The sequence below is a fragment of the Paralichthys olivaceus genome, chromosome 6 (assembly GCF_024713975.1).
Source record: "Paralichthys olivaceus isolate ysfri-2021 chromosome 6, ASM2471397v2, whole genome shotgun sequence".
In the NCBI taxonomy this organism is placed as follows: domain Eukaryota; kingdom Metazoa; phylum Chordata; class Actinopteri; order Pleuronectiformes; family Paralichthyidae; genus Paralichthys; species Paralichthys olivaceus.
The window spans coordinates 26,310,488-26,336,815 of NC_091098.1; the positions used below are offsets into that span (position 1 = coordinate 26,310,488).

At 43.6% G+C, this 26,328-nt stretch overlaps 2 protein-coding genes across 6 annotated transcripts in view; one reads left to right on the forward strand and one right to left on the reverse strand.

The window, feature by feature from the left end:
- Positions 1-655: 655 nt before the first annotated feature.
- gripap1 (GRIP1 associated protein 1) lies at positions 656-23,654 on the reverse strand. Of its 4 annotated transcripts, none has more exons than XM_020107112.2 (29): positions 23,453-23,654; positions 20,938-21,004; positions 19,632-19,693; positions 19,506-19,532; positions 19,134-19,241; positions 18,774-18,936; positions 18,420-18,577; positions 18,241-18,280; positions 16,597-16,667; positions 16,005-16,052; positions 15,854-15,885; positions 15,348-15,395; positions 15,126-15,225; positions 14,949-15,026; positions 14,312-14,404; positions 13,038-13,172; positions 12,684-12,779; positions 12,453-12,563; positions 12,131-12,232; positions 11,801-11,914; positions 11,131-11,208; positions 9,443-9,538; positions 8,906-8,962; positions 8,587-8,686; positions 6,942-7,072; positions 5,146-5,262; positions 4,945-5,038; positions 3,095-3,267; positions 656-2,899 (listed from the first exon to the last, which is right to left on the reverse strand). In XM_020107112.2, exons 1-29 carry the CDS (start codon positions 23,498-23,500, stop codon positions 2,819-2,821), a joined length of 2,628 nt encoding a protein of 875 aa, XP_019962671.1. In that variant the 5' UTR covers positions 23,501-23,654; the 3' UTR covers positions 656-2,818. The 4 variants fall into 4 exon arrangements, with proteins under 4 accessions (XP_019962671.1, XP_019962669.1, XP_069382018.1 ...); XM_020107110.2 differs by having other exon boundaries at positions 16,597-16,763; XM_069525917.1 differs by lacking the exon at positions 14,312-14,404.
- The window catches only part of ptpn18 (protein tyrosine phosphatase non-receptor type 18), a 12,279-nt gene continuing 9,602 nt past the window's right edge, over positions 23,652-26,328 (forward strand). Inside the window, exon 1 of one of the 2 annotated variants that reach the window (XM_069525918.1) lies at positions 23,652-24,209. In XM_069525918.1, the coding sequence (XP_069382019.1) occupies positions 24,147-24,209 (63 nt within the window). In that variant the 5' untranslated portion in view covers positions 23,652-24,146. The remainder of the gene's footprint in view (positions 24,210-26,328) is intronic. The other variant, XM_069525919.1, reaches the window with a different exon arrangement.

Consider the following 26,328-nt stretch of genomic DNA (forward strand, 5'->3'; position numbering starts at 1 on the left):
ACCTCAGTGGGACAGGAAGTGCCCAACAGCTAATTAGCACTGAGCGAGGCGGCGTCTCCCCCGCTGACGGACCCAAACTCGACCTCCATCACCAGAGTTTCCCAAGAACAGAAAGAGTTTTATTCTGAAAAAACAAAACCCAGAGAGGATTGTGGGAAGGATGGACGAGGTGAAGTTTGTTTCATTACGAGTTTCTGCAGAAGTTTCAACGAAACTAAAAAACCAAACCTCATTCAGATTTTATCAGATTTAAGAGTTAACTTCATCAAACTGAAACTAAACTGAAATCCTCTCACCTCCCTGTGTGTTGTCCAGGACATAGACTTATCCCAACGTAAGACATTTTCTGTCCCTTTAAATTACATATATGTTACATGTTCCAGGAAGTAGCTTGTTACAGACGCAGGAAAATCGCTGAATTTTCATAATGAAAACATGAAATGGATGAAAACAAATGAAAACAAGGGAATAAAACTAAGACGCAAATTTATCTTTTAATTATTTCACTTCATTTTAATGCAAAATGATTTATTTTAAATATTCTTTATAATTAAAAGCTTCACATCTGCAGATTAAACATATTTTAAATTATCTCTTGATAAAGAAACGATCACTTCATGTGATTAAGATGAAAAAAAAAACAGACACGTCAACGTCTTAGACGACATTTTATATTTTCTCATCATTAAGAATAATTAGCGTCATCAGTTTCATAAATAGATCAGCTGATACAGTTAGAAGTCATGTGACAGCGTTTACATTATATACAGATTCCAGCTGTTACACACAATACAACAGAGCAACAGGCGGAGTCACTGCCCAGCACATAGACTGATCCCATTCAGTCAGAGCAGTGAAGACCCAGAGAGAGATTCAGTTTGTTTTCAGTGCAGCTCGACCACTTTCTGATTTTACGATGTTGAATATTTACATCAAACATTTAATTTTTCAGACCAAAATCAAAGAATGCAACTTTTTTAATTTCTTTAAATGTTTCCAGTTCATTTGTGAATTAAATGTTTAAAGCTGCGACGACAACAATTTGTTTTCACAATGAGTCTCCACAAACAGATACAGGCGTAATGCCCAGGACATAGTCTGAGCCGGGTCAGCAGAAGCCAGTCTGATCCAGGACATAGTCTGGGGCCATGTAGCAAACATAAACAAAACTTAAACAGGCAAAAAAAAAAAAACAACTAAAAATTAATGTTCCAGAGTCAGAGAATAAAAACTGGAGCGACAGGAAGTGTTTGTCATTTTTAAAGTTCAAGTTCAGTTGTTTAAAAAAAAAACACAGATTTAAAGTTAGAGTCAAAATAATAAGTTGCTTCAAGCAGGAAGTAGACGCAGCCCGACGGGGAAAAATCTAGAAAAACAACCACGGCTGAGAGTTTGAATCTTATTCTGCAACATTTGGTGTCAAGATGGAAACAAACACAGAAAGTGCAAGATGAGTTAGAGTTCATGTAATTCAAGGCAAAGACACGAGCTCACAGACACAGACAGTCGTTGAGTTTTCACCGAGACGTTTTGAATCTCAGACAGAAGAGAAACTGAAAACTAACCATCAACAATCCTACGACACTGATGATGATCCAGTAATTAGACTGATCCAACTTTTATGTTTCTTCGAATTTGGATATTTTGTTTTAAAAACACGAGAAACGATTTTTCTTGTTTTAAATTAATCGATAAATTCATTGATGAGATTTTGAGAGAGAGAGGAGCCATTTTACATCCCAGCACGTTAGAAGAGAAATAAATAAGAGGGGGAAGCAAAATGGCTTCACGAGCGTCTGTGTGCGAGAGTCCAGGAAGTAGCCACAGCCTCACACATAGAGGAGCTGCTTTCAGAGATGAACTGGCCACCATCGCTTTCAGTGGTTAGAGGTGAAATCAGCTGAGTCATGTTTCTGTCGGAACAAAACGATCGTCTGAAACTCAGAAACATCTCGACTGAGTGTGTGTGTGTGTGTGTGTAAGCTGCGTGCATTGCTGTAGCCCAGGACATAGTCACATGCAAAACTAAACCTGAACTCCAGCTTCTCTTGATCTTTCAGCCTCATCTCATGTTCTTCTTCATGTGATGTCATTGGTTTCATCACGATCACATGACCCACACATGAAACTTTCCATGTCTCACATGTGACTCAATGAAACCTGCTGTTGAAGCTCGTGAGCTGCGGCCGAAAGAGGAACGAACCACTTCTGATATGTTCTAAGTCGATCCAGGACATAGACTGACCCCAGGTTTTTCAAGTAAAGTAAGTGTAAAGATTTTTTTTTACAGGAATCCCAGGAAATAGCCAGATCACAACAGAGTTACTGCACAATGAAAACAATAACATGATTCAGTCAGTTGCGATATCAGGCTGCCAGGACATAGCCAGGACCCAAGAGACAGAAGAAACCAGGTAAAGCAAAAACGTACAGTCAGTTACAATGTGGTTTCCAGGTCATAGCCAGGGCTCGACAGAGTGGTGCAGTCTAATTACAGTACATTCAACGGCAACATAAATGAGCTGAACCCAATGCGTCTTGTTTCCATTCCCTCTGTGTCTTTAGTTTCTTACTGTTCTCTCTCTTCATTGAGACACATAAACACATTCCAGCATTTAGTCATGGCCCAACAGACTGAGGTGTTTACTTGTTCGCCTAACAGCTCCAGAAAGTAGTCCGAGCCCACAGCAGTTCTGAGACTCGGGATTGGGAAAGAAAGAAATGCTGGTCCCAGGTGTTAGTCTGAGCCCAGCCCACACCTTGAAGAGAAACAGCATTGAGAGGAAAGGGAGCAGACGGGTAGATTCAGGCGATAGTCTCATCCCGACCCAGCTGCACCACCTCCAGGACTGCTCTCTTTACTGAGACGGACTAATTCCTGGGACAAAACCTCCAGGTCCTGCAGAGAGACGATCAATAAGAATCAATAACGATCGTTTATTGTATTTAGATTTAGTCACCGACAGTTTTCAGACTTTTACATTACAACAGTTTATGTTGTAATGTAATTATGCCCTCGTACATTTATTCCATCTGTCTGTTTATAAATACGTGAATAGTGAGGGAGGCGGAGCTGCAGGTGAGCGAGCGTTACCTTCTGCAGGTGCATGTTCTTGGTCAGTTGTTCCTCCAACATGTTCTGCAGCTTCTTGTTCATCTCTCTCAGATTCTCGTCTCCTGGCTTCACCAGGTCTCTGAGGACAGAGCCCAGACCTCCTCTGTCTCCCTGAGAGCCTCCGTGAGCGCCGATGGCGCCGCCCGACACATCTGGTTGGACGAGGACACGAGGAGGTAGAGTCAACAGAGGGACAGTTGTGATAATAAAACTGCAGCTGATTCACTTTAACACCTTTTATGGTCGTTTTTTAACGTCGCTCTGAGACGTTTAAAGATTCTTCACGCCGTTAACGCTCCGCAGCGAAAACACCCGGAACACTTACGAAGTTCTGCGACACGCAAAAGAACTGCAACACAACGATCGATCAGAGTTTATTTTCCTCGTGGATTCATGAGGCGTCCGATCACACTCAGCTCTGAGGTCGTTCACACCGACATGTGATCGAACATCACTTCCTGATCCGGCAGCGGTGTTGATTCCAGACGTTGTCATTTTATTTTTATATCGTGAGTCGTCACGTGTTCGTTGTTAAACACTGCAGAGGTCAAAGGTCGATACAGAAACTTTCTGTTAAAGTCTCCTCCTCCTTCATCTCCTCCTCCATCCTCCCTCCCACCACCATCATCCTCTAGTCCTCTCGTTTCCATCCCTTCTTCTCTCCTTCTCGTTCATCCTCCTTTTACCCACCCTCTCCTGTCTCCCTCCTTCATCCTCTTCATCCACTTGTGCTCCATTCCTTCTTCTCCGTCTCTCTCATCTATCCTCTCTCCCTCCTCCACCATCTACTGTCCTCCCCCCTCATCCCCTCCATCAACTCCTCTCCTCCCCTCCAGCATCCGGTCTCCTCCTCTCTCCTCTCCTCCTCCATCATCTTTCCTCTATCTATTCTCCTCATCCCTGATCATCTCTTCAATTTCTTCATCCTCTCTCCCTCCTCCACCATCTCCTGTCCTCCGACCTCATCCTCTCCATTCTTTCTACCTCCAGTCTCCCCTCTCCTCCTCATCATCCTCCCCTCTTCCAATCCGTTCTCCTCCCATCATCCTCCCCTCTTCCATCTTTTCTTCTGTCCTCTCCTGTTTCCTCCTTTCCCAGTTTTTTTTCTCTCCTGCTGTTTTCAATTTCATGTTTGACTGGTTTAACTCCCTCCTTCTCTCCCTCCCTCCCTCATTAACACTGTAATAATGGTAAATCTAATGGGCAGTAAAACAGAACTGCTACAGATTCGGACTCACGGTGTGTGTGTGTGTGTGTGTGTGTGTGTGTGTGTGTGTGTGTGTGTCATTTACACATCGTTAGGACTGTGTCAGTCGTTGCTGACGGGTTGCTAGGCAACACTGTGGAGCAGTTGGAGGGTTGCTGCCTTGCTCCAGGGCACGTCAGCAGCTCCTGTTCACACTCGGAGTTAAGCAGTTCTAATTTCTGGACTCAACAAACCCTGATCATCGCCTCCTCCCGTCCTCTCATCTTCTTCTTCTTCTCTTTTTCGCTCGTGTCTCAGTGAAAACCTGAACATTCCTCCTCTGCACACGAAGCAGATAGATTAAATTCTCAGTTGCTGTTTCAGCAGACTTCTCGTTGAGTCTGAGGAGCGTTCAGCTCCAGCAGACGATGTTTACTGTCAGCGGAGAGCGAACATCCCATTCATCATTTCATTATGTGGCCAGAAGTATGTGGACAGCTGATCTAACTGCCTCGTGTTGAAGCTGCTGCAGTGATTTGTTCATTCAGACACGTCTGAGCGTCCACACAACTCTGTGTGTGTGTGTGAGTGTGTGTGTGTGTGTGTGTGTGTGTGTGTGTGTGTGTGTGTGTGAGTGTGTTACCTATACGGCTGTCCATCACATATGTCTCTATGATGGCACTCTTCCTGCAGATGTCCTCCGCCATCGACGAACAGCTCACCTCCAGATGTTTCACCTGAAGACGAACAGACAAAAGAACGACTGATGAGCTACAAATCAATTTATCATCTATCTGACAATTTAGTCTGTAGAGATGTTTAGTTTTTTCATTTCGGAGTTCACCTTCTCCTCCAGCATCCACTTCTCCTGCTGAACCTCAGCGAGACGCTGGAACAACTCTCCGACCTCGTCGTCAGATAATTCAGCCGGACGCTGGGACTGAGGACTTCCTCCTCCGGACTGAGAGACGACATCGGTTAATGTTAACAGAGACACAGGACGTTAAACATCATGTTGTCATGACAACAGAATTACGACCCTGATAAGTGTGATGATGTGAAGAGGTTTGACACGTGTGGTTAAATAAAATGATGATAACCACAAATTAAACACGTATCATTGTCTTAATCATGACGTTATCTGTCACGTTCTCTGACCCGTGTGACGGAGAGATGTGGATCTGCTCAGCTTTAAAATATCTGTGGTGTCCGTGGACACGAAGGTCGAGCTGTTGTCACCGTGGAAACTAAAAATGCTTCATACTAAGCTTCATCCCACCGTGACGTCACTGAGCTGTTGTTTTGAAGCCTTCACTTCGGCGCCATCTCGGTTTTTTGAAACCAGACAAACCACATTTGGAGGGGTGGGGGGGTGGAGCCTGACTGAGAGTCTGAGGACACTGCAAACTGAGTCTGAGGAGATTTAAACTCAGCTCCGTCTCGTCACGCCCTCCCTGAGTCATGTGATGCTGTTGCTAATGACGACCAAACTGCCACAGTGCACTGAGTTGACGCTGGACTCTGTAGATTCACGTTTTGACAGTTACATAAACCAAAGCTGTCAGCTCTATTTACAGTGTTTCTATCAATAGGAACACACACACACACACACACACACACACACACACACACACACACACACACACACACACACACACACACTAAAGGATTCAAAAATAGCTGCAGAGAAATTTCAAAGTAATAAAATAATAAAGCATTTAGATCTATTATCTGATGCGGTGACAGAGAAGAGGAGGATGATGGGAAATTACAGTTCAGCCTCTTCCGTCACCACGTCACCGTGGTAACAGCTGGGTGGAGGGAACGCACGACGTTGGTGATGCTGATGGGAGTTTACAGGAGGCCGCACTGTTTCCACCAACCAATCACGCGCCAGTTTACTTCCATGTCTGTGCAGACTCATGTCGTATGTGTGTTTTTTTATTTTGCAGGATTCCCCAAAAACTACTGATCCGATTTACACTGATGACGTTTTGCGACGGGACGAGAAACTTTTTTTGTCACTTTCTCTAAAATGGTGAGATTGCATGCGCAGGGGTGTGTCCTCTCTGAGCCCCCTTCTCGTTAGCGTTTGAGTAACGGAGTTATGTCTGGAACACATTTTTGCAAACGTTCTGTTGTGTTTTACAGTTGGATTTTATCCTGCACTTTAGTTAATGAGTTAAGTAAAGGATCTAGACACTTGCTCCTTCACTGAAAGTCACCACAACACGACCAAACCGATCGAGGCAGTGGTGGAGCAGCTGCTCCAGAGTTCTGTGATGAGAATTTACTGTTTTGGTGCCGTTCAACATCAGCAATGTGTATGTTTGTGTTGAAAGAAAAAAGATGTGACTCCTTCACTCGAAGCTCTGTTTCTGTAGAAATCAAACCATGTGTTCCTGCTCTGCTGTGGATGATTGATCTGTTTTATCACACTGCAGCAGCTGTTTTCTACTTGCAGGATTTTCTGTTCTGGCTCAGCAAAGATTTCAGAAATCAAAGGTTTCCTCCCGTTTCAATCACTTTTACCCAAAGACGTGAGGAAATAAAGCACATTTTAAAAAAATCACAGTTATCCTTCCACACAGTAAAATAAGCACTTTGATGACGCTCTGATCTGACTGCGTTTCCACCCACCTTGTTCTGACTGGTCGGCTGAGCCTCCTTCATCATGTCTCTGTAGGAGAATGAGGAGACGGAGGACGAGTCTCCGGTCTGCTGAGTCCGACTGGGACTGTTGATCTCTGAGAGGACCAGTTCCTCCAGACCTGAGACACACCAAAGAAGAAGATTAGTAAAATACAAAAATCCGTATTTATCTATTGGAGCGATGTATAGAGTCGGTGTCAGAGTCCTGAGTCAGGTGTTGGTATTTATTGGTTTGAATAAAAAAAAGCTTTTAAAGGCTGTTTCATATGTTTCACTGTGTCGGACCTTAGACTTTAAATCTTAAACCAGAGGTGTAAGAGTTTTAAAGGGATTGTCCCCTGGTTTGAAGGGATTATTGAGTCTGCTGTCTGTGACATCACGTCAGACTAATCTTTCACTCGAGTTCAAATATTTCATCTTGAGCAACTGAAGCGTGAATCACTCGAGAGGCCTGAGCGAGAGACGCACAATTCAGACACATTTTCTTCAAGCTAGTCGACCGTCCCTTTAAGGCAGTGGACCGTCCCTTTAAGGCAGTGGACCGTCCCTTTAAGGCAGGTGCTGGGAGCGGGCAGAGACATAAGTAGGCTACTTTAAAATGTCTGATTCTCAGGTTTGTGCAGAGGAGCCTTTTAAACATTCATCACCACTCATAGATTATACATGATGCTGAGGACTGCCCTGCTACTTGTGTCTGTGTGTGTGTGTGTGTGTCTGTGTGTGTGTCTGTGTGTGTGTCTGTGTGTGTGTGTGTACATAAAAATGAGTAAAAACATTGTCTGAACAAGTCAAAAAAAAAGGAAAAAGACATTTAAAGGAGACCAACAGAAAGTGAGTGATTTTAAGTACAGGTGTGTGTTTGTGTGTTTGTTTGTATGTGTGTGTGTGTGTCTGTTGTTTGTGTGTGTTGCTGGCAGACGCCAGTGTGTCCACCTCAGCTCTGGGAATCAGAGCGCTGCATTAAATATTGAGCAGAAGGTTCCGGGCTGAGACAGAACCTCCTGACGCAGGGTTAGCACGCCGCTGATTATCGGACACATCGCTCACATAACAATCACATCTCAACCACTTAGGACACGGACACACACACACACACAGTAGAGCAATTAAAGGGGAACACCCTCCAGTCAGAAGATTTAAACACTCTCTCTTTTAGTTTCAGAGTCACTTCAGGTTCTGCTTCATCGACAGTGAAACGATCAATAAGCTGCTGAGAAACACTGTTGTGTCTGTGCTGAGAACTTAACGTCTGTCATCTCGTGTTTTACAGTCTGAGTTCAGCACGATTCTGTCAGTGACAGAGAAAATCTAAATCTGAGAACAAGAACAAAAACAATTACAAGCAACAATTTATTGTTGTTGTTTTTAAAAAGCTCTTCAGAGATTTAAATCACTCGGCTGAGGCGATGGTGGGAAATGTTCATGACTTTGTGTTTGATATGAAATGTCCCCAGTTTCTTCTAGTTCATTAATATCTTTAAAAACCTCAATTAACCAAAAACACGTCACTGAACTGAATGTTTTGCTGAATGAGTTGTGATGTTGAGTCACAGAGGAGAAGGTAGTTTGTGTTTCAGGGGCTGAGAAGAACGTCTGGTTTCAGGAGTCTTCAGGTGGGAGCATGTGCATGTACCTGTCCTTGTCTTGCTGTTGGTCAGTATCTCCTGAAGTCGCTCCTGCAGTTTGTCCGCTCGCTTCCTCTCCAGCTGCAGCTGCCGCTTCAAATCCTTCAGCTACACACACACACACACACACACACGCACAGTCAGGGATTTACTTTCTAATTATCATTTTTCATGCACGCCTGCTCTTAAATTACTCTGCACATTATATTCTCTTCCTCTCATCTCTATTCAAATCCTCTAGTTTGTCTGTTCATGTGTCCGTCCGTCCAGACTCAGTCCGTCCGTCGTCTCTTCATCTTGTCTGATGACGTTATTATATCAACTCACCGCTGCACTTCCCTTCTTCTCTAAGATCCTCTGACCGTCCACAGTGTCCTTAATCTCCTGCAGAGTCAGAAACAAAGGGTTGAAGCAACACTCTGTAGTTTTTAAACCTTCAAATAACGGCTTCAAAATCATTTTGATGCTACACAAACTTATAACAGCGCCCCCTGGAGGCCTGAAACTACACCGTGTAACTCTGGTGTACTATGCTGGAACATTACAACACGCTTTACGACACATGTCACACACCAACAACCAGAGCTGCTGCTAGTTATAAGAAACAACGAGCTCGTCATTCTCAGTGTGGACGTGAACGTGGGAACAGATTTCACTCAACAGCGGAAGGTTGAGGACAGATGTCGACCTGGTGCTGTTGTTATTGGACAGGAAGTCAGAACTGTGGCTTGTTTGCTTTGCCTGGTTCTTTTCTGCTTGACGTGAAGTTGTGGCGGGAGCTATCAGTGTGGGCGGAGCCAGAATAACCAACAGTGTGCGTCAGACACAGTTTTAATGACGAGAAGAAAACACATCAGCTGGCACCTGTTTGAGTTTTTCAATGGTGTCGCCGTGTTCTTCCCTCTGTTTCTCCACCTCCACCAGCTGCTGTTTCAGTCCGTCCATCTCCGACTGCTTCTCCTGCAGGAGACACACACACACACACACACACACACACACACACACACACGGTGAAACCAGGAGATAAACAATCTTTACAAACTCTGAGACAGTATTGTGTGACCCCCCCCCCCCCCTCCTCAGAAACTTTTCTTCCATCGCTCTCTCTGCTCTCCTGGTGGACGGAGGTAAAATAAGTATTTCAAACAAGCTCCAGCTTCAGTGATACTCCGTCATCCTTAATCCATCTGACCGAGGGATTAATCTACAAAAAAAACTGCTTTTAATTCTTCTCTAATCCTCAGCTGCTAATTAATACGACTCAAAATCTACAATAACACACACACACACACACACACACACACACAGAGAGAGAGAGGCAGCAGGTGTGTTCAGGTGAGCGGAGGATAAATTCTTCTTCTTTAGCTGAAAGAGTTATTTTCAGGTTTCTCTTCCTCCTGTTCAGTGATTGAGCTTCAAAGTCACGTATCTGCAAACTCACTGAGTTAAATCTGAGGTTCAAGAGCAAAGAGCTTTTATAATAATAAAATAATAGAATGACATTTACTATCTGCTTCATCGTCACATCTGCCGAAGTGTGAAGGTTTAACAGAGAAGGGGGGGGGGGGGGGGTACAGCCCAGAATTATTTGTGAAGATTTTTCAGATGAAATGATGATTATAAAAGAAAGAAAAACAGCTGATAACAGGAGATAAAGTAGTAAACTGCTGATGAAACCATCGAGCTTCTAATCAGTGGACGACCGGCTCTACAACCCAACTCAACACCCAGGAAACGAGTGAAACTCGAACCCACAACACAGAGAACGCACCCAGTGGCCGACCTGCCCACTAATTAGACTTCTTCCATCATTAATTAACTTTTCCTATTAAGTTTCCTCTGTCTGCCCTTAGTACGAGGCTGTTATCACACAGATAACACGCACGCACGCACGCACACACACACGCACGCACGCACACGCACACGCACACACACACACAGAGCAATCAGTGAAGTCGTTCTCGGAGGAACCAGTTTCTCCCTGAAGGATTTCAGAGGAGCACGAGAGAACGAGTCAGGCTGCTTATCTGATTGGCTGAAAGGACTCGTTACAGCAACGGTGACATTTCCCAAGATGCACGGCGGGTGCACAGACTCTAACGGTGACCGTGATAAGGGTTCGTTTTATCATCGTTGGAGCGAGAAGTGAGCCTCGGGAACGTGTAACTTTCACTGGGTTTCCACCACAGGAACCAGTGAGAGTCTAGTCTTAGTGGAAACACAGAACAGGAACCGTCTGAAGGAACCTTCAGTGTAAGAATACTGAATCATCTGATCGGTCACAGATTCATCATCTCTCAAAAACTGTCTGTTAACGAGCGTCGGTTTTCAAATCGATGCCAAAAACGAGCCGAGGTGAAGTGAACTCCAACACGAGCCTCCTCCGCTCTGATCCCCTCTTAACACCAATTAACCTCCATGTTGCCATGGAGACAACTACACTTTCATTAGAAACACATGTTAAATTAGAGCTGGACCACGTTAATCACACACTCACACAGACTGTATCTATTAACACATCAAACCGTGTGTGTGTGTGTGTGTGTGTGTACCTCCAGCTGAAGTGCGTGGTCTTTCCGCAGCTGTTTGATCTCCTCCTGATGTTCCAGCGAGTTCTTCTCGATGTTCTCCTGCTCGCACACACACAAAGACACACAGACAGTCGAAGGACAAAGTCAGATTAACGATGACATTAATAAATACAGACATAAGAACAGACGCACTGAGGTCAAAGTCTGTCCAGGCTAAGATCGAGTTTACCTCAAAGACCTGTCTCACACTGGTCTCACATGAATCACACTTGTTTCGGTGCAGCTACATGTTTGTGAAATCTGATCACGATTGATTGATTGTTTGGCAGCTCAGTCTCCACACCACGATCTCAGAGGTACAGGTATTTCTCCCGTCAGCCTTTATCTCCGGCTGTCTGGAGATCTTCCAGGACGTTTCGCTCACACGGAAGTTATTTGAACTATGCACATTTTTGTTAGTTTTTGAGATTCACCCACCGCACATTATCACAAGAGGGTTTTTATCAGGCCTCACCGCTGCAGAAACAAGTTCTACAGGAAATAGTTTTTTACTTCAGATCGATGATAATGTTCTAATTTCGTTGGTAATTCTGTCAGTTCTTCAGAAAACTCTCCGGTTTTCGAGGAAGTTTTTATTCGGCACCTTAAGTCTGAATGGGTTCAGCTGCTGATTGGCTGATGTCACACTGACCTCGGCCTCCTTGAGTCGTCTCTCGAACCATCCTTTGGTTCCCTCCATGGACTGAACCTGAGCCTGTAGCTCCTCCACCTTCGGCTGAAGCCCCTCCAGCTCTTTGGCACGAGCCTGAAAACACAGACACAATTATTAATAATAATATTAATAATCAAAAGGTGGAAATACAGTGTAAAAAAACAACTTGCGCCTCTTCCTCCTGCCTTCCCCTATTTCCTCATTCCCTTCCTCCCCCCCTCCCCCCACAACATCTTTTCACTGCTCACCCTGAGAGACTTTAACTCCCCCCAACCAGCCATTCTTTTTCTTCCTCCCTCTTTTCTTTACCTTCTCATCTCTTAGCTGCTGTCTGATCTCCTCCTCGGAGCGATTCTTATCTTCATGGAGTCCTCTGAGCTCCTTCTCATAGCGAGCCCTCACCCCAAGAACCTGAGGAGGAGAAAAGAGGAGGAGGAGGAGGAGGAGGAGAGAAAGAGAGGAAAGTAGAACACATGTCACATTTTAAAAACATAAATAAGATTACAAAAGAAAAGGAAACAAACTGAAACAGACGAGGAATAAATAAATAAACCAAAGATAAAAAGAAGAACGGAAACAAAACATGAAGGTGAAGAGAAGCTTCTCCCTCAGGGCTCGTTTAGTGTCCCACCTCCTTCTCGTGCTGCAGTTTGAGGTCTGACAGCGCCTCCTTGTGGTCGGACTTCTCCTGGTTCAGCTGAATGGCCATGTCATCCAACATGGACTTCCTCTTCTCTGCCGTCTGCACGTGCACGCATACACACACACACACACACGATCATTAGTGTTTTTGAAATTTAACGTTTAATGTGTTTGTTTATCTTTGTATTCTGTGTGTGTGTGTGTGTGTGTGTGTGTGCACCTTCTTTGCCTCGTCCAGGTCTCTCTGCAGTTTCTCCTTCTCTTGTCCTTCTTCTGTTAACTGCTCCAACAACTTCCTGTTTGCAAAACTCGACTCCTGAAAGAAGAATTGAAACAAACAGAGAGTTTGACGACGTTTCAGTATAATTTCAATCTGTCTGCAGCGTCTCACGTTCAACACTGAACACACGGAGGTGTGGATGAAGATGACTGAGAACATCATATTCTCGAGGTTGAAATTGAAAATTGTTTTATTCTCTAACGTCCTCGTTTATAAAACCAAATCTGAAAAATCGCTCCAGCATTTAGACTGTGTGTGTTTGTGTGTGTTTGTGTGAGCACACGTGTGTATTACCTGCAGCTGGGAGTCCAGGTCGTCTCTCTGAGCTAACAGACTCTCCTGTTCAGCGCGTCTCTGCTGCAGCTCGCTCGTCAGCGCCTCCTGCTGCTCACGCATCAGATTCATCTCCTGCGTTTTCACCGTCTGGATCTAAACGCGATTCCAAAACTATATTTCAACATCGGTGCAGAACCACAGATTATAACTTGTGTGTTATGTTCTAAAGAGAAGGTGGAACAGTCGTCCTCAGGTGAAAAGACACCAGACGCCAAAACACTAAGGAAGAGATGTGTAAAGGACAATAAAGTAACAGCAGGGGGCGGTAGAGGACACAGAATGAATGTAGAGGCCAGTAGGTGGCAGTAGAGTCGTGTCTCTGCAATCAACACTCTCGAAGCCTTTTTACACGAAGCAGGTTCTGGTTCTCGCAACGATTTTCATCAGTTTGAAATGAATTTTGGTTTAATGGATAGAAACAAGAGTCCTGAGGAGCTCACGGGGTGGAGAAGAGTTCATCAGTGCAGCAGATGGAGATGAATGAGGTGGAGGATTCAGGGTTACTGTTAGGAACTGGGGTTCTGCATGAGGGTTCTCATTTCGGTCAGCATCAAGAAATGATCAACTAAAGAAGTGGTTTCTGTTTGAGTCCAGTTCCAGAAGTTATTATTGAATGTTCGATTCAGTTTTTAAATCCACACACAACTCAGTGTGAGGTTCTAAAGGTTCAACACATTTTTAATGGGGGTTCTAACAAGGTTCTAAATTAGCTTCACGCCATCAATCTACAGGTTCTACACAAGGGTTCTAGTTGAAGCTGAAGATAAAGTTACCTGTTCAAAAGTCAGTCCTCAGAGCACTGTTCTCCTGTGAGACAGGTCATAGGTCCATACTGAGAACGGTACTGACTGAAGGGTCTTTATCATTCTGCAAATGTAAACTGGTTCTAGAAGAAGTGTTTCTGATGGTTCTCAGAACTACATTCTAACACTTAAATCAACTTTCACCCATCTGAACTGTTATCGAACCGATAGGTTCTTGTAGGGTTCTTAAACTGAAGGTAGATCAGATGTTGGGGCTGTTATGAAACTGGAAAATGTTCTAGATGAGGGTTCTGTGAGCTCTGTATTAATATTTATGTTCTTCACGTGTACTACTGCTACAACTAGGTTAGTCATCAGAGGTGGCGATGCATTAGGGTTCTGTGTAATGTAATCTAGGTTAATGACTCATTCTAACAGGTTGCTCCACTGAATAAGGTGCAACGTTCAAGATGAAGTTTTCCAGGTTACCTGTTCTAGAGCTGCTAGGTTTGTCCTCAGAGCATCGTTCTCTTGGAGGATGTTGTCCACCTGCTCCTGACTGACTGCACTCTGATTGGCTACCTGTAGCACCAGCGAGCCACAGGCAGGGGGCAGCAGAGAGAGGGGAACAGGACGAAACGCACAGAAAAGAGAACCAGTGGAAGTGAAACAAAACAAAAAAAAAGCAAGACAAACAAATAAGAGTCAAGAAAAAGAAGAAGAAAAGACGACATGACAAAGAAAAGAACCAAACAAAGGTCAAAGAAGAGGAAGAAGACAACGAAGAAGAGAGGAGGAGGTTGAGAGAAGAAGAGAGCAGGTCAGCGACGCAGATAAAGCAGCAGACAAACAAACACCAGATGATTCCTCTGCCAAAGTCAAATTGAAAAACTGATTTGTATTTTTCTGTCATATAAAAGTTTTCATAAGAAAATTAAATCTGTCCCATCGAGCTTCAGCAAAAACATCTTTTTAACAAAACCTTCAGCTCCTTTTTTTAAAGATTGATTCATTTTGGCAGAGAAATATTTTAATAGAGAAGAGACCGACAGAACGTCACTCAGATTCAAGACTACGCTACACAACTCTGTGTGTGTGTGTGTGTGTGTGTGTGTGTGTGTGTTACCTGGTCTCTCAGAGTATGCACAGCCAGTTCGTGCTCCCTCTCTTTGCTCTGCAGCTGCTCTCTGAGCTCTGCTGACATCTAAACAAGAACACACATCGATCAGTCGCAAAAATAAAAACTTTTAAAGGGCTGTGTGCGGTGTGGGATGAGGGGAGTGAAGTGTCACTGAGGTCTCACCTGATTGGCTGCCATGACGTCTGACTGTAGTTTCTGGATGCGGACGTTTAAGGTCTTCAGCTCCTCTTCTTTCCTCTGGTTGATCTCGTCGATCTTTGTCCTGCAGAGAACCAAACAACAACAGGTCGCAACAAACAAACAAAAAACAACAATCGTGGACATCACAGCCCGTCACTGCTGCAGTGACAGTTGTCATGGTAACGGTAGTAGTTAGTTTCCGACCTGCTGTCGTTGTACAGAGCCTCCTTTTCTCCCTGCAGACGCTGAAAACTGCACAAAGACATAAACAATCTGTTCACCAGTGGTTTTATTCACGTCCTGGATAAAGTTCAGATTCAAACACTTTCACCACAGACTTAAATTATTTCTGAGAATCGATTCCAGAGACTTTCTTGATCAAATGGCTTCAGAATAAAAACTGACATGGAGCCTGCTGGCGTCCTGAGCTGGCTGTGATTGTTAAATGATATGAGTTCAAATCAATATCACAGTTATTATAACATTTACCTCGATTACAATTAATGAATGATTATTTGGGGAACGTAGATTCTAAATTGGTGAGACTCAGATCCAGTCTGTGACATTCTGATTATGTCAGTAAGATAATATATTATCAGAACGGATGAGAACGTCCCTGTGATCATCAGGACGAAAGAATCGGACCCAAAATCATTCTGACTATCCTCTAGTGTGGAGCCATCATTACTGTGAAGTTAAACTGAACTCACCTCTCCTGCTTCTTCTTCAACTTGTCAGAAAGCTGGAGGACAGACAGACAGACAGACAGACAGACAGACAGACAGACAGACAAGAAGTCAGAATTCAAAGCTGCTATTCCCATAGTTCAATCAATCAATCAATTAACAGAGAGATGTTTACCTTTGTAATCTCTTCCTGCAGTTTGGTGATTTCAGTCTGTTTAGATGCCTGCAGACAGAAAGTTGATATACTTAGATTGAAGTGAATAACTGATTTGCAGTTCACAGATGTTCCCTGAACGTCTCACACTGATCTGCAGTTCACGATGTTCCCTGAACGTCTCGTTCACAGATGTTCCCTGAACAAACTGTATTTACTCATGTTGATTGTTTTGTGGTGAGATGTGAACATTTATAGAGTCAGATGTTGATAAACCTGAAACTTTACACAAACATATATTTACACTCTGAGTCCAAATTAAATTAAAACATCAACAACACAAACACAAGGTTCAATCTGAGGAAAGTATTTTGTATAAATGATTATTTCTCCTACAGACACACCAAAGTAATCACCTTCAGAATTTATACATTTATTAAATACATGACTCCAGCTGCGTCATGTTTCACCCCCGACCACCGTCTCCATCACTGATGGACAGAACATTTGGAGAACATCTACGTTCTCCTGCTCAGTGTGTGCTGTGTCAGGTGTGTGTGAGGTTGTGTGTCAGGTTGTGTGTCAGGTTGTGTGTCAGGTTGTGTGTTTGTACCTCCAGGTTGTGGATCTGCTCCTTCAGCAGCCTCTTCTCCTCCTGCTCGGTGTTCAGTGCCATCTCCAGCTCTGGTCCAAAGCAGTGAGTTATTGGACAGAGAGCAGCCGACCAGCCTAGCGCTGCCTGCTTAGCTACAATCTTCTCTACGCTCTTCTCTGACAGGCCTAAAGGGGGCGCCGCACACAGCAGGGGGGCAGTCTGTTAGGCCAGACACACACTACACGAGCTCCTGACTCTACACGGGGTCTGAGAGGTTCTCTCTGAGGGGAGGGGGGGGGTTGAGATCAGGTATTTTCTGATCGAGCTGCAAAGTTAAATGATGACGATGTTTTTAATGGTGCGTTCACTGACACTGTGTTTATCTGACCTCTGCTATGTTCAACTTTCGGATCAGTTCATACAATTTGTACTTTTAAAAAGAAAACAATTTTACGATGACGGACATTTTAAAGACACATTAAAGACAGCTGCCAAAGGTGAAGCCAATGCATCTTGATCGCCCCCTGATGGCTGCAGATGGGACATGGACCAAAACAAAACAATCAAAGTAAAAACATCATCATCCATCAAATCTTAAACTGCAGAAATATTTTTGGGGGAATTTACATTTGTAAACTAGTTTTTGCAGCTTTGCCAGAAAACAAGTGACTCGTGCATTAGGGTGTAAATCCTCATTGCCTTCATTTGCTAACCTTCATTAGCATCAGCCTGTAGTGTGTGTCTGCCCTGAGCCGGCTAGCTGCTCTACGCTTGAATCAACACAAGCTGCGGCTTCACTGTAAATCCTCAAATAAAAACAAGTTGCTAAAACTGAAAGAAAGAACCGATAATAAAAAAACATTTAGGAGAAGTGGAATCAGCTGCAGTTAAAGACGAGGAAAAGGGTCAGAGGTCAGAATCTGAGAATTTATGGAGACAATCACCTTTAAGGGCCACTGGTGTCTTCACGTCCTTTCACATTATTATAATAAATTATTATTATTATTATGAACTTGTTTTCAAAATCATCTGTAAGAAGATATAGAAAAACACCAGAATGATCCTTTAAGTTGATGTCAAATTTAATTCTCTCAAAGCCACAACAACTATAAAGGTTTTCACTTATTTAAGTGGATAAATCATTCAACCCATTAAGACCTGATGCAACATATGTTTATACAAGACCACGTGGGACGTCTGCGTTTGAGACGTTTTTATAAAGACTGGTAATTCTGTCAGGTGTCAAGAAAACCCTCAGGTTTTAAGTGGTCGTTTTCAAACAATGTTTAGGGTCAAGAGTGTGTTATCATTCAGCGCCTCAGGTCTTAACAGGTTAAATATAATAAAATAAGCAGCAATATTCAGTTAAGTATTTTTAAATAAATCTGAACAGAGAGCTTATTGAAAGCTTGAAGAGAATAAAGTCACGTCAGCACAAAGCAAAGCTCATAGTTACTTACAGGACTTCATGTGACTTCCAGATGTTTTACTGCTCTGTGGCGTTTCTCACGGTTACATGTTAAATCTTCAGACTTTCACTTTTATATAAGAAGAATTTAAAGTAAAATAAAATATGTCTTTCATCAGAGCAGAGATTCACTGGATGTCGCACGAAAAAAGAAGAGTTTTTATTTTGTCCAAAATCAAAATAAAGAAACTCACCATGGAGCTGTTTCTCTGTTTGCTGCATCTGAGCCTCTGTCTGCAAACACAAGACCAGGAAATACAAGTGACTGAAACTTTTAAATTCAGTTTTATTCAAATTTGAGAAATAAAATATGCTTTTATGTTGTTTTTTTACAACTGCAGGATAAAAAACTCATAAGGAAACTGTCAATCACCTGTTCCAGTCTCTCATTGGTTCCCTCTGCTCCTGGCTCCTCCCCCCTCCCTGTGACATCAGAGACGCCGTTGGCGCCGGCTGACCCGTCCGTCTCCAACGTAGCGTTTTGGTTGCCCTGTCTCTGTGGCAGCTCTTTGTCATAGCGCTCCTGGAGGGCTGGAGGGGAATCACATGTCAGTATCACACCATAATGCACATGCGCGAAACATCTGCATCGCCCCCTGGTGGCTGGCCTCGGTATAGGTCACTGACTGATGTCACAGCTGAGCTTTGTATGTTAAAGTATGTGAGACGATGGACTCGTGTAGTTAATGATAATAAGGAGAGAATCCTGCTGGGTGCAAACACACACCTTTCATTTTCTTCTGGAGGGCGGAGTTTTCAGCCTGGAGGCGGAGCAGTTCTCCATCAACAGGACTGGAGGCGGGGTTTGGAGGAGCAGGGTTTGCAGAGGCTCCTCCTCCCTCCTTCAGCTCCTTGTTCTCCTGTTCCAGCTGTTCAATCTGTGTACACAGCTGGAGGAAAAATAATTACGTTAAACTTATTGACCTGCAACTATCAGGAAAGGACGGACAAACAGGCTGTGGGTCCAACGGCCTTCACCCTTCTACCAAAGCATTTTCCAACCGTCTCATTTACTCCCATCATCTTTTGGTCTGTCTGCTATGTCCACTTAATGAAGACATAAAATCATGTGAGTCGGGGGGTTTACCTTGGAGAGTTCAGTCATCAACGTGCTGTTCTGGAGTCTGAAATCTTCCTCCTGACTGTGAAGTTTCCCTTGAAGCATCTCGTTCTCGCTCAGCAGAGCTTCCACCTCCTGCAGGAAAACCGACGTCGTGTGTGAGTGAAGAACTTCAGGTTTGAACCAGTTAACAGTGACACACTGATTCTACTGGACTCTGGTCATTAACTACAGGTACAGAGGCGGCAGCAGAAATCCGTGAGTGGACGTGGAGAAGAATAAAACCTTACACCTCAAACATCTAAATGTTTAAAATAATTTTATACAAATGTATTATTATAATGTCACTGATCAGCATAAACTTGAGGTAACCATGGTAACCAGACGAGGGAGACTCACCTGAGCTTTCTTGCTCTTATTCAGAGCCTGAAAAAAAAAATGACACAAAATGTAAATTAACGAGGGAAAATAAAATATTCTAGGGTCTAAACTTCACATTCAAGTGAAATAAAAATAGTTTGTTACCTTCTGTGCTTTGACAAAATCTCTTTCCAGAACAACATTCTTCTGACGGACTGCGTTCAGCTCTGAAACACACATCAGCAACATGAGAAGAGCTGAGGACGAACGTTTTAACGAACTCAAGGGAATTCAAAATTGAAGAGACTCAAAACAACCAAGATAAATAAAAGTGAGAAATTAAATTAATTTTAATTTAATGAAGATGTGAATTAGATGCGTATATGAAAACTGATGCAGTTATTCTTTTGTGGACAGTGGGCCCAATTCACCAACTGTTCTTAGAAACCTGCACACACTGAGGAGCACTCTTACGCACACTTGACAACAGAAATGCTTGTGTAAAATAATCAGTTATTGAGTTTGGTACTTTTAATTCTACAGTTGTATAATAAGATTTAAATTACGATGACATTTTATCATTTTTATCTTTAAAGAAATCAGGTGCAGATTTAAGTAAATAAGTATATAACATTCTAAATAAACTCTGGAATAGTGTTGTCTCTTTGAAAAGACTAATTCATTTGATGAAATAAGAAACTCACTCCAACTTTTTTTTAAGGAAACAATAAATTGTTTTATTTCTCTTCTCCACACACAGACTCTAATAAACCACTTTAAAATCTGATCTCAGGTCAGTGCATTAGTTCAAGTCATGGATTCACACAATTCTGGTTGGAACAGAATTCACAGTCATGTTCCTCTTTCTACTGTAAAATGTTGTAACGTCCTCATTTCGTGTTCCTGTGGCGTAAACTGTGGTTTTATCATTTAGAAAGGAAACAGAATCAAGTGTTAAATTCACTGCAGAACCATAAAAAAATCCTACATACTATAATTCATTTCAACCTTTTCTTTTCTTTTCTATTACCCTCATATTTCTTTACTATCATGAACAGTATCTTTCTAATATCTTAATTCTATTTTTATTGTTTTTATCGATTTACAACTGATGGATGATATAAAAATGTATATAGTGTTAATACAATGTCTTAACCTGCTCTGTGTTCTTTTATTCCCCTTTGGATATAAATAAAGTCAACTAACCACCTCTATCTATAAAATCGTCCTTTTGAATTAAGCTTTTAAAGATTTGATTGTGTTATTGTCTGAAAATGTTCTGTTTGAACTACATTTACTCTGTCGAGCAATTTGAGCAGCATTTGATGCTATGAAAGATTCAAGTTATTTTATTATCTATTAATATTATTATCAAATAGAACAGAAATAAAACACAGATGAATCGTCCTGTAGGTGGTGCTATAACTGATAAAACTGTTCATCTTCGTCAGAAATCAGAGACGTATTTTACCTGTGGTGTTCTTCCTGAGATCATCAGACAGCTGATAGTTCTGAGTCCGCAGCTCCAACAGCTGAGCCTGCACACACACACACACACACACACACACACACACGCGCAAACACAAGTTATATCATCATCACTCTACCACATGTTTAATGACCTTTGTTTTCGCTGCAGTGTGGTTTTTAATGTGAGCTGCTGAGACGAACATGAGGACATGATTCTTGTTGTTCTGGGTTTGTTCCCTCATGGTTGATGCACTTACTGTAATCAGCTAAATGAAACGTAAAGAACAGAGTCAATGTTTATGATTAGTATCAGGACTCATCCAGGTTAATACAGTATAATGTGTGTGTTCAAGAGTGGAGCTGAACTGTAGATCAGTTTAAAAGACAGATGTTATTAGGAACCAGAGTTTATCTCCAATGTTCAGTGGGAAACTATGAACATGTGAAGAATTCTGAACAGAGTTCGGTGGATTTGTTACAGCAGCAGCTCCTCTGGTTCAGGGAGCAGAGGATCATGGGTAATATTTCAGTTCAGTGAGTCGGACAACACAGTCAGAGCTCAACACATTGATAGACTTCTGTTTTTTCCTCCACGTGAAAACCACCTCATCACTGGGACACACCGCTCGACAGAATTAATCAGCAGACGAGGCTGCAGGGGGCGCTGTTGCTCAGTAGAAGTTACATAGTGTTGCTTTAAACTCAAGAGTACGTAGCAACATTTGCTCTTCACCTCAGATACAAGCAGCTTCACTGGCTGTAAATACTGGAGCTTAAACAACATCTGCCAAGTTGGAAACATCTCGGAGGTGAACCCATAACAACCTGCAGCCTCTACAACAACCTGCAGCCTTCACAGTGACACTACAACAACCTGCAGCCTCCACAGTGACACTACAACAACCTGCAGCCTCCACAGTGACACTACAACAACCTGCAGCCTCCACAGTGACACTACAACAACCTGCAGCCTTCACAGTGAGAATACAACAACCTGCAGCCTTCACAGTGAGAATACAACAACCTGCAGCCTCCACAACAACCTGCAGCCTTCACAGTGACACTACAACAACCTGCAGCCTTCACAGTGACAATACAACAACCTGCAGCCTTCACAGTGACACTACAACAACCTGCAGCCTCCACAGTGACACTACAACAACCTGCAGCCTCCACAGTGACACTACAACAACCTGCAGCCTTCACAGTGACACTACAACCTGCAGCCTTCACAGTGACACTACAACAACCTGCAGCCTTCACAGTGACACTACAACCTGCAGCCTTCACAGTGACACTACAACAACCTGCAGCCTCCACAGTGACACTACAACAACCTGCAGCCTAAACAGTGACACTACAACAACCTGCAGCCTTCACAGTGACACTACAACAACCTGCAGCCTAAACAGTGACACTACAACAACCTGCAGCCTCCACAGTGACACTACAACAACCTGCAGCCTAAACAGTGACACTACAACAACCTGCAGCCTTCACAGTGACACTACAACCTGCAGCCTTCACAGTGACACTACAACAACCTGCAGCCTCTACAACAACCTGCAGCCTTCACAGTGACACTACAACCTGCAGCCTTCACAGTGACACTACAACAACCTGCAGCCTCTACAACAACCTGCAGCCTCCACAGTGACACTACAACAACCTGCAGCCTTCACAGTGACACTACAACCTGCAGCCTTCACAGTGACACTACAACAACCTGCAGCCTCCACAGTGACACTACAACAACCTGCAGCCTTCACAGTGACACTACAACCTGCAGCCTTCACAGTGACACTACAACAACCTGCAGCCTTCACAGTGACACTACAACCTGCAGCCTTCACAGTGACACTACAACAACCTGCAGCCTTCACAGTGACACTACAACCTGCAGCCTTCACAGTGACACTACAACAACCTGCAGCCTTCACAGTGAGAACACAGAGCTGTAGCTACAGTCTCTAGCTCAGGACTGTTGCACTGACCCCAGTCTGCGGGCTAACAGGTGTTAGCTTCTCTGTTAGCCACAGAGGCTGCACATCAACACAGACACACACCCCGTGACTCTCATCATGTCCCGTGGCTGCCAACATGTCAGCTCGCGCGCTCGCTCGCGCGCGCGCACACGCACACACACACACACACACACACACACTCTCTGTGTGTGTTAGCAGATGAATCCAGCCACTGTTTTCTTCCACAGGAGGAGGCTATGCTAAGTTGCGCTGAGCTAAACTAAGCTAGCTGGAGTGGACATGAAGCTAACACACACTGAGTCTATCATCACTTTGACTCGAGGCTCGGACTCCTGCACATCGGACTGACACGATCACATTAAACCCCGGTGACACCCTCCTCCTCCGCCCCCACCCGAAGCTAACGCACCGTTACCCACTGTCGGCTAGCGGTTAGCAGCAGGAGCTAACGCCCCCGACAGGTGTTCCCCGTCCACCTGACGCACACCTGAGGCCGCAGACACGAGCCCGCGGCCGCCGCGTCTCTCTCACCTGCATCCGATGGAACTCCTCCTCTGACAGAGCCTGCGACATGGCCATGTTCGCCCGGGCTGCTACCAGGGGCAGGCTAATGCTAACGCTAGCGGAGGAGACGGAGCGGCTAACTCAGAGAGGAGGGCAAGCGCAGAGGAGGAGGAGGAGGAGGAGGCGGAGACAGAGCTCTCACTCTGACGCTGTTTCCGAGAAACGCGCTGCAGCGCTGCGAGCAGAGATCGTCAGGGAGGTGGAAGGTGTGATGAGCAGGCAGGATATATTCTTTATGTGCTCGTTTAAAAGTAAAAAATACCAGCATCTGTTATTCTCTACTATAAAAAATTAAAAAAAATACTCTACTGCAGCTTAGAAGCTTTAAAAAGGTGTAATCAGCTTAATGACTGAATTTAATCAAGAGGCAGAGAGAGAGAGAGAGAGAGAGAGAGAGAGAGAGAGAGAGAAGTGATCGACCACTGAATTATTGACCAGCAGGTTAAATATAGAGACAGAAGTGAAACACAGGTAAAGAGAGAACAAAGAGAGAGAGAGAGAGGAGGAGGAGGAGGAGGAGGAGGAGGAGGAGGAGGAGGAGGGGGGAGCAGTTCAGTTTGGTTTTGGTCGCAGCTCTGACAGACTCCGTCAGTCCCAGGCCTCGGTGCTGGATGTCTGCTGGGTGTCTGCTGGATGTCTGCTGGGTGTCCCCTGAGGAGACATGGAGCTGCTGCTGTCCTCGCTGAGCGACCTGGACCCTGATGCTCTGGAGCTCGAGTACAGTGTGAGTGTCTGTTCCACACAGTGTCTGCAGGAAACAGGAGTGTGAGGACCACCAGGGACCCTGAGCTTCAACAGGAGTCAGTCCGGTTCAGGTCCCACTTCACATGACGTCTTCACATGACGTTTATCTCTGTAACATTTCATGTTTGACTTGATGAATACGTGTGATGTTCAATTCAAATGCATTAGTGAATAAGTTCAGATGTGAGGGTCGATGTTGGAAAATTAACTTATCTAATGACAAACAGATATTTGTTTGCTGCTTGTCGTGTGTGTGTGTGTGCGTGTGTGTGTGTGTGTGTGTGTGTGTGTGTGTGTGTGTGTGTGTGTGTGTGTGTTTCTCTTTTCGTTTTCTTTCGCTCGTCCTGCGACACAAACACACACATTGTCTCCGTCTTTCCTGGAAACTTTGAAATGTGAGTTCATGATTTAAATGAGCTGCAGCTTTAATCTGATTGAAAATGAATGAGCTGCGTAAAATATATGCAAACTCACACAGTGGGAGATTTTTTTTTAACACACGACACTGACTGGTTCAACTTTTAAAAACTATTGATTCGATAATTCATTACAATTACTTCTCCTTCTAACTAACCAACGGAAGTGTCCTCTGTGAAGACAAGTCTTCATCAGTTCTTCATCAAGACACCGTGACGCCATCCACTGGTTAGTGAGCTGCTAAATACATATATATAAGTATAAAACTTAGTTAACCACGTCACACACACACACACACACACATCAGCTTTCAATGTGGTTGAGTTTTTTTTAGTCAAACTATGTGAAGCATTTCTAAACTAGACTCAAGTTTCATAGTCTCAAAAACACATTTCTTAATATATTATTTATTTTATTATAAAAAGTCCATGACTGCACATGAAGACGACCAGTGGCTGTTAATAAAGATGCTCATTAATATTAAGAGGATCAATGATATAAAGACGTTCAGTGGCTGTATATATAAAGTTGGACATAAAAAATGAAGCTAAATTATCCCGGATACAAACGCTGCCATCCTGTGCCGATGACGTCATTTGGAGTCAGAGTCTGTGCAGCAGTGATCATTGAGTGTCGCCATGGTAACGAGTTCCCGCTAATCCGTGATCCTCGACTTTATATCATCACAAAACAAATTGAAACCAAACTTGAACACGAACACTCGAACAAACGTCAGTGTGATAAGAACTACTTTGAGAAACATTCGTTTAACGTCTATGTTGATTTTTTTAGTTTGGTCCATGTCCCATCAGCTAACATGGATGAGGCAGGGTTTATGACCTACACTGCAGCCAGCCACCAGGGGGCAAATTAGATGATTTGACTTCACTTTCGGGAGCCGTCATGTCGTCCGTCTTTATTTACAGTCAACAAACTTTAACGAACTAAAATTAATACAATGAAAATACCATCACACACACAAACACACACATTCTGCATTAATATTCATTTTTAAAGATCTAAATAAATTCTTCAAACTTATTTCTGACACGACGCCAAAATGAAATGTTAATGATCCCTCTGATAATTTAAAAGATTCCAGATGAACTCATTGAGATTATGATTATTAGTGACTGGTTTCCAAACTGATGGCGGCCGGTGTAAATAATGATGACCCTGTGTCTGTGTGAACACTTTGTCTCACACGACAAAACTATCATTTCCTGTTTCCTAAAACTGACACGTTTCAAATGATTTGACAAACTGAAAGCAAATAACACAACAGCTCCTTTTGTTTTAAGGCGTCTTTACAGCTTCTGAGTAGTTTTCACGTCGGTAAAGAAAATAATCTTTGAATATCATTGGTTTGATTTAAAGTGACACACACACACTTTGTGTCCAGTGTCTTTTGCGGTGAATCCGCAGGTTGGACGTTGGGAGTTAGTCAATCATCGTGTTTCCTCATTCTCAAGTTGGTTCATTATTAAACCAGCGGAGCAGCTTCCTCGTCGTCTGACTCAAACAGTGAAAGTATCGAGGCCGAAAAACGGACCTGAGAACCTGCCTGAAACCACACACACACCGAACTGATGTCCTAACACCACGGCAACACATGTGGACTCATCCACCGCTGAAAAGTGCACCATGTCTTCACTCAGTTGGACCGCAGGTCCAAACCCCGT

What these genes read in the sequence shown, in the direction of transcription:
- gripap1 (XM_020107110.2), bottom strand. Translation starts at nt 23,500, where the DNA reads ATGGCCATGTCGCAGGCTCTGTCAGAGGAGGAGTTCCATCGGATGCAG. An exon ending in ACCTGGACTCCCAGCTGCAG is followed by an intron (nt 12,780 to 13,037) that starts GTAATACACACG and finishes TTCTTCTTTCAG; the next exon opens with GAGTCGAGTTTTGCAAACAG. An exon ending in AGAAGAAGGGAAGTGCAGCG is followed by an intron (nt 8,687 to 8,905) that starts GTGAGTTGATAT and finishes GTGTGTGTGTAG; the next exon opens with CTGAAGGATTTGAAGCGGCA.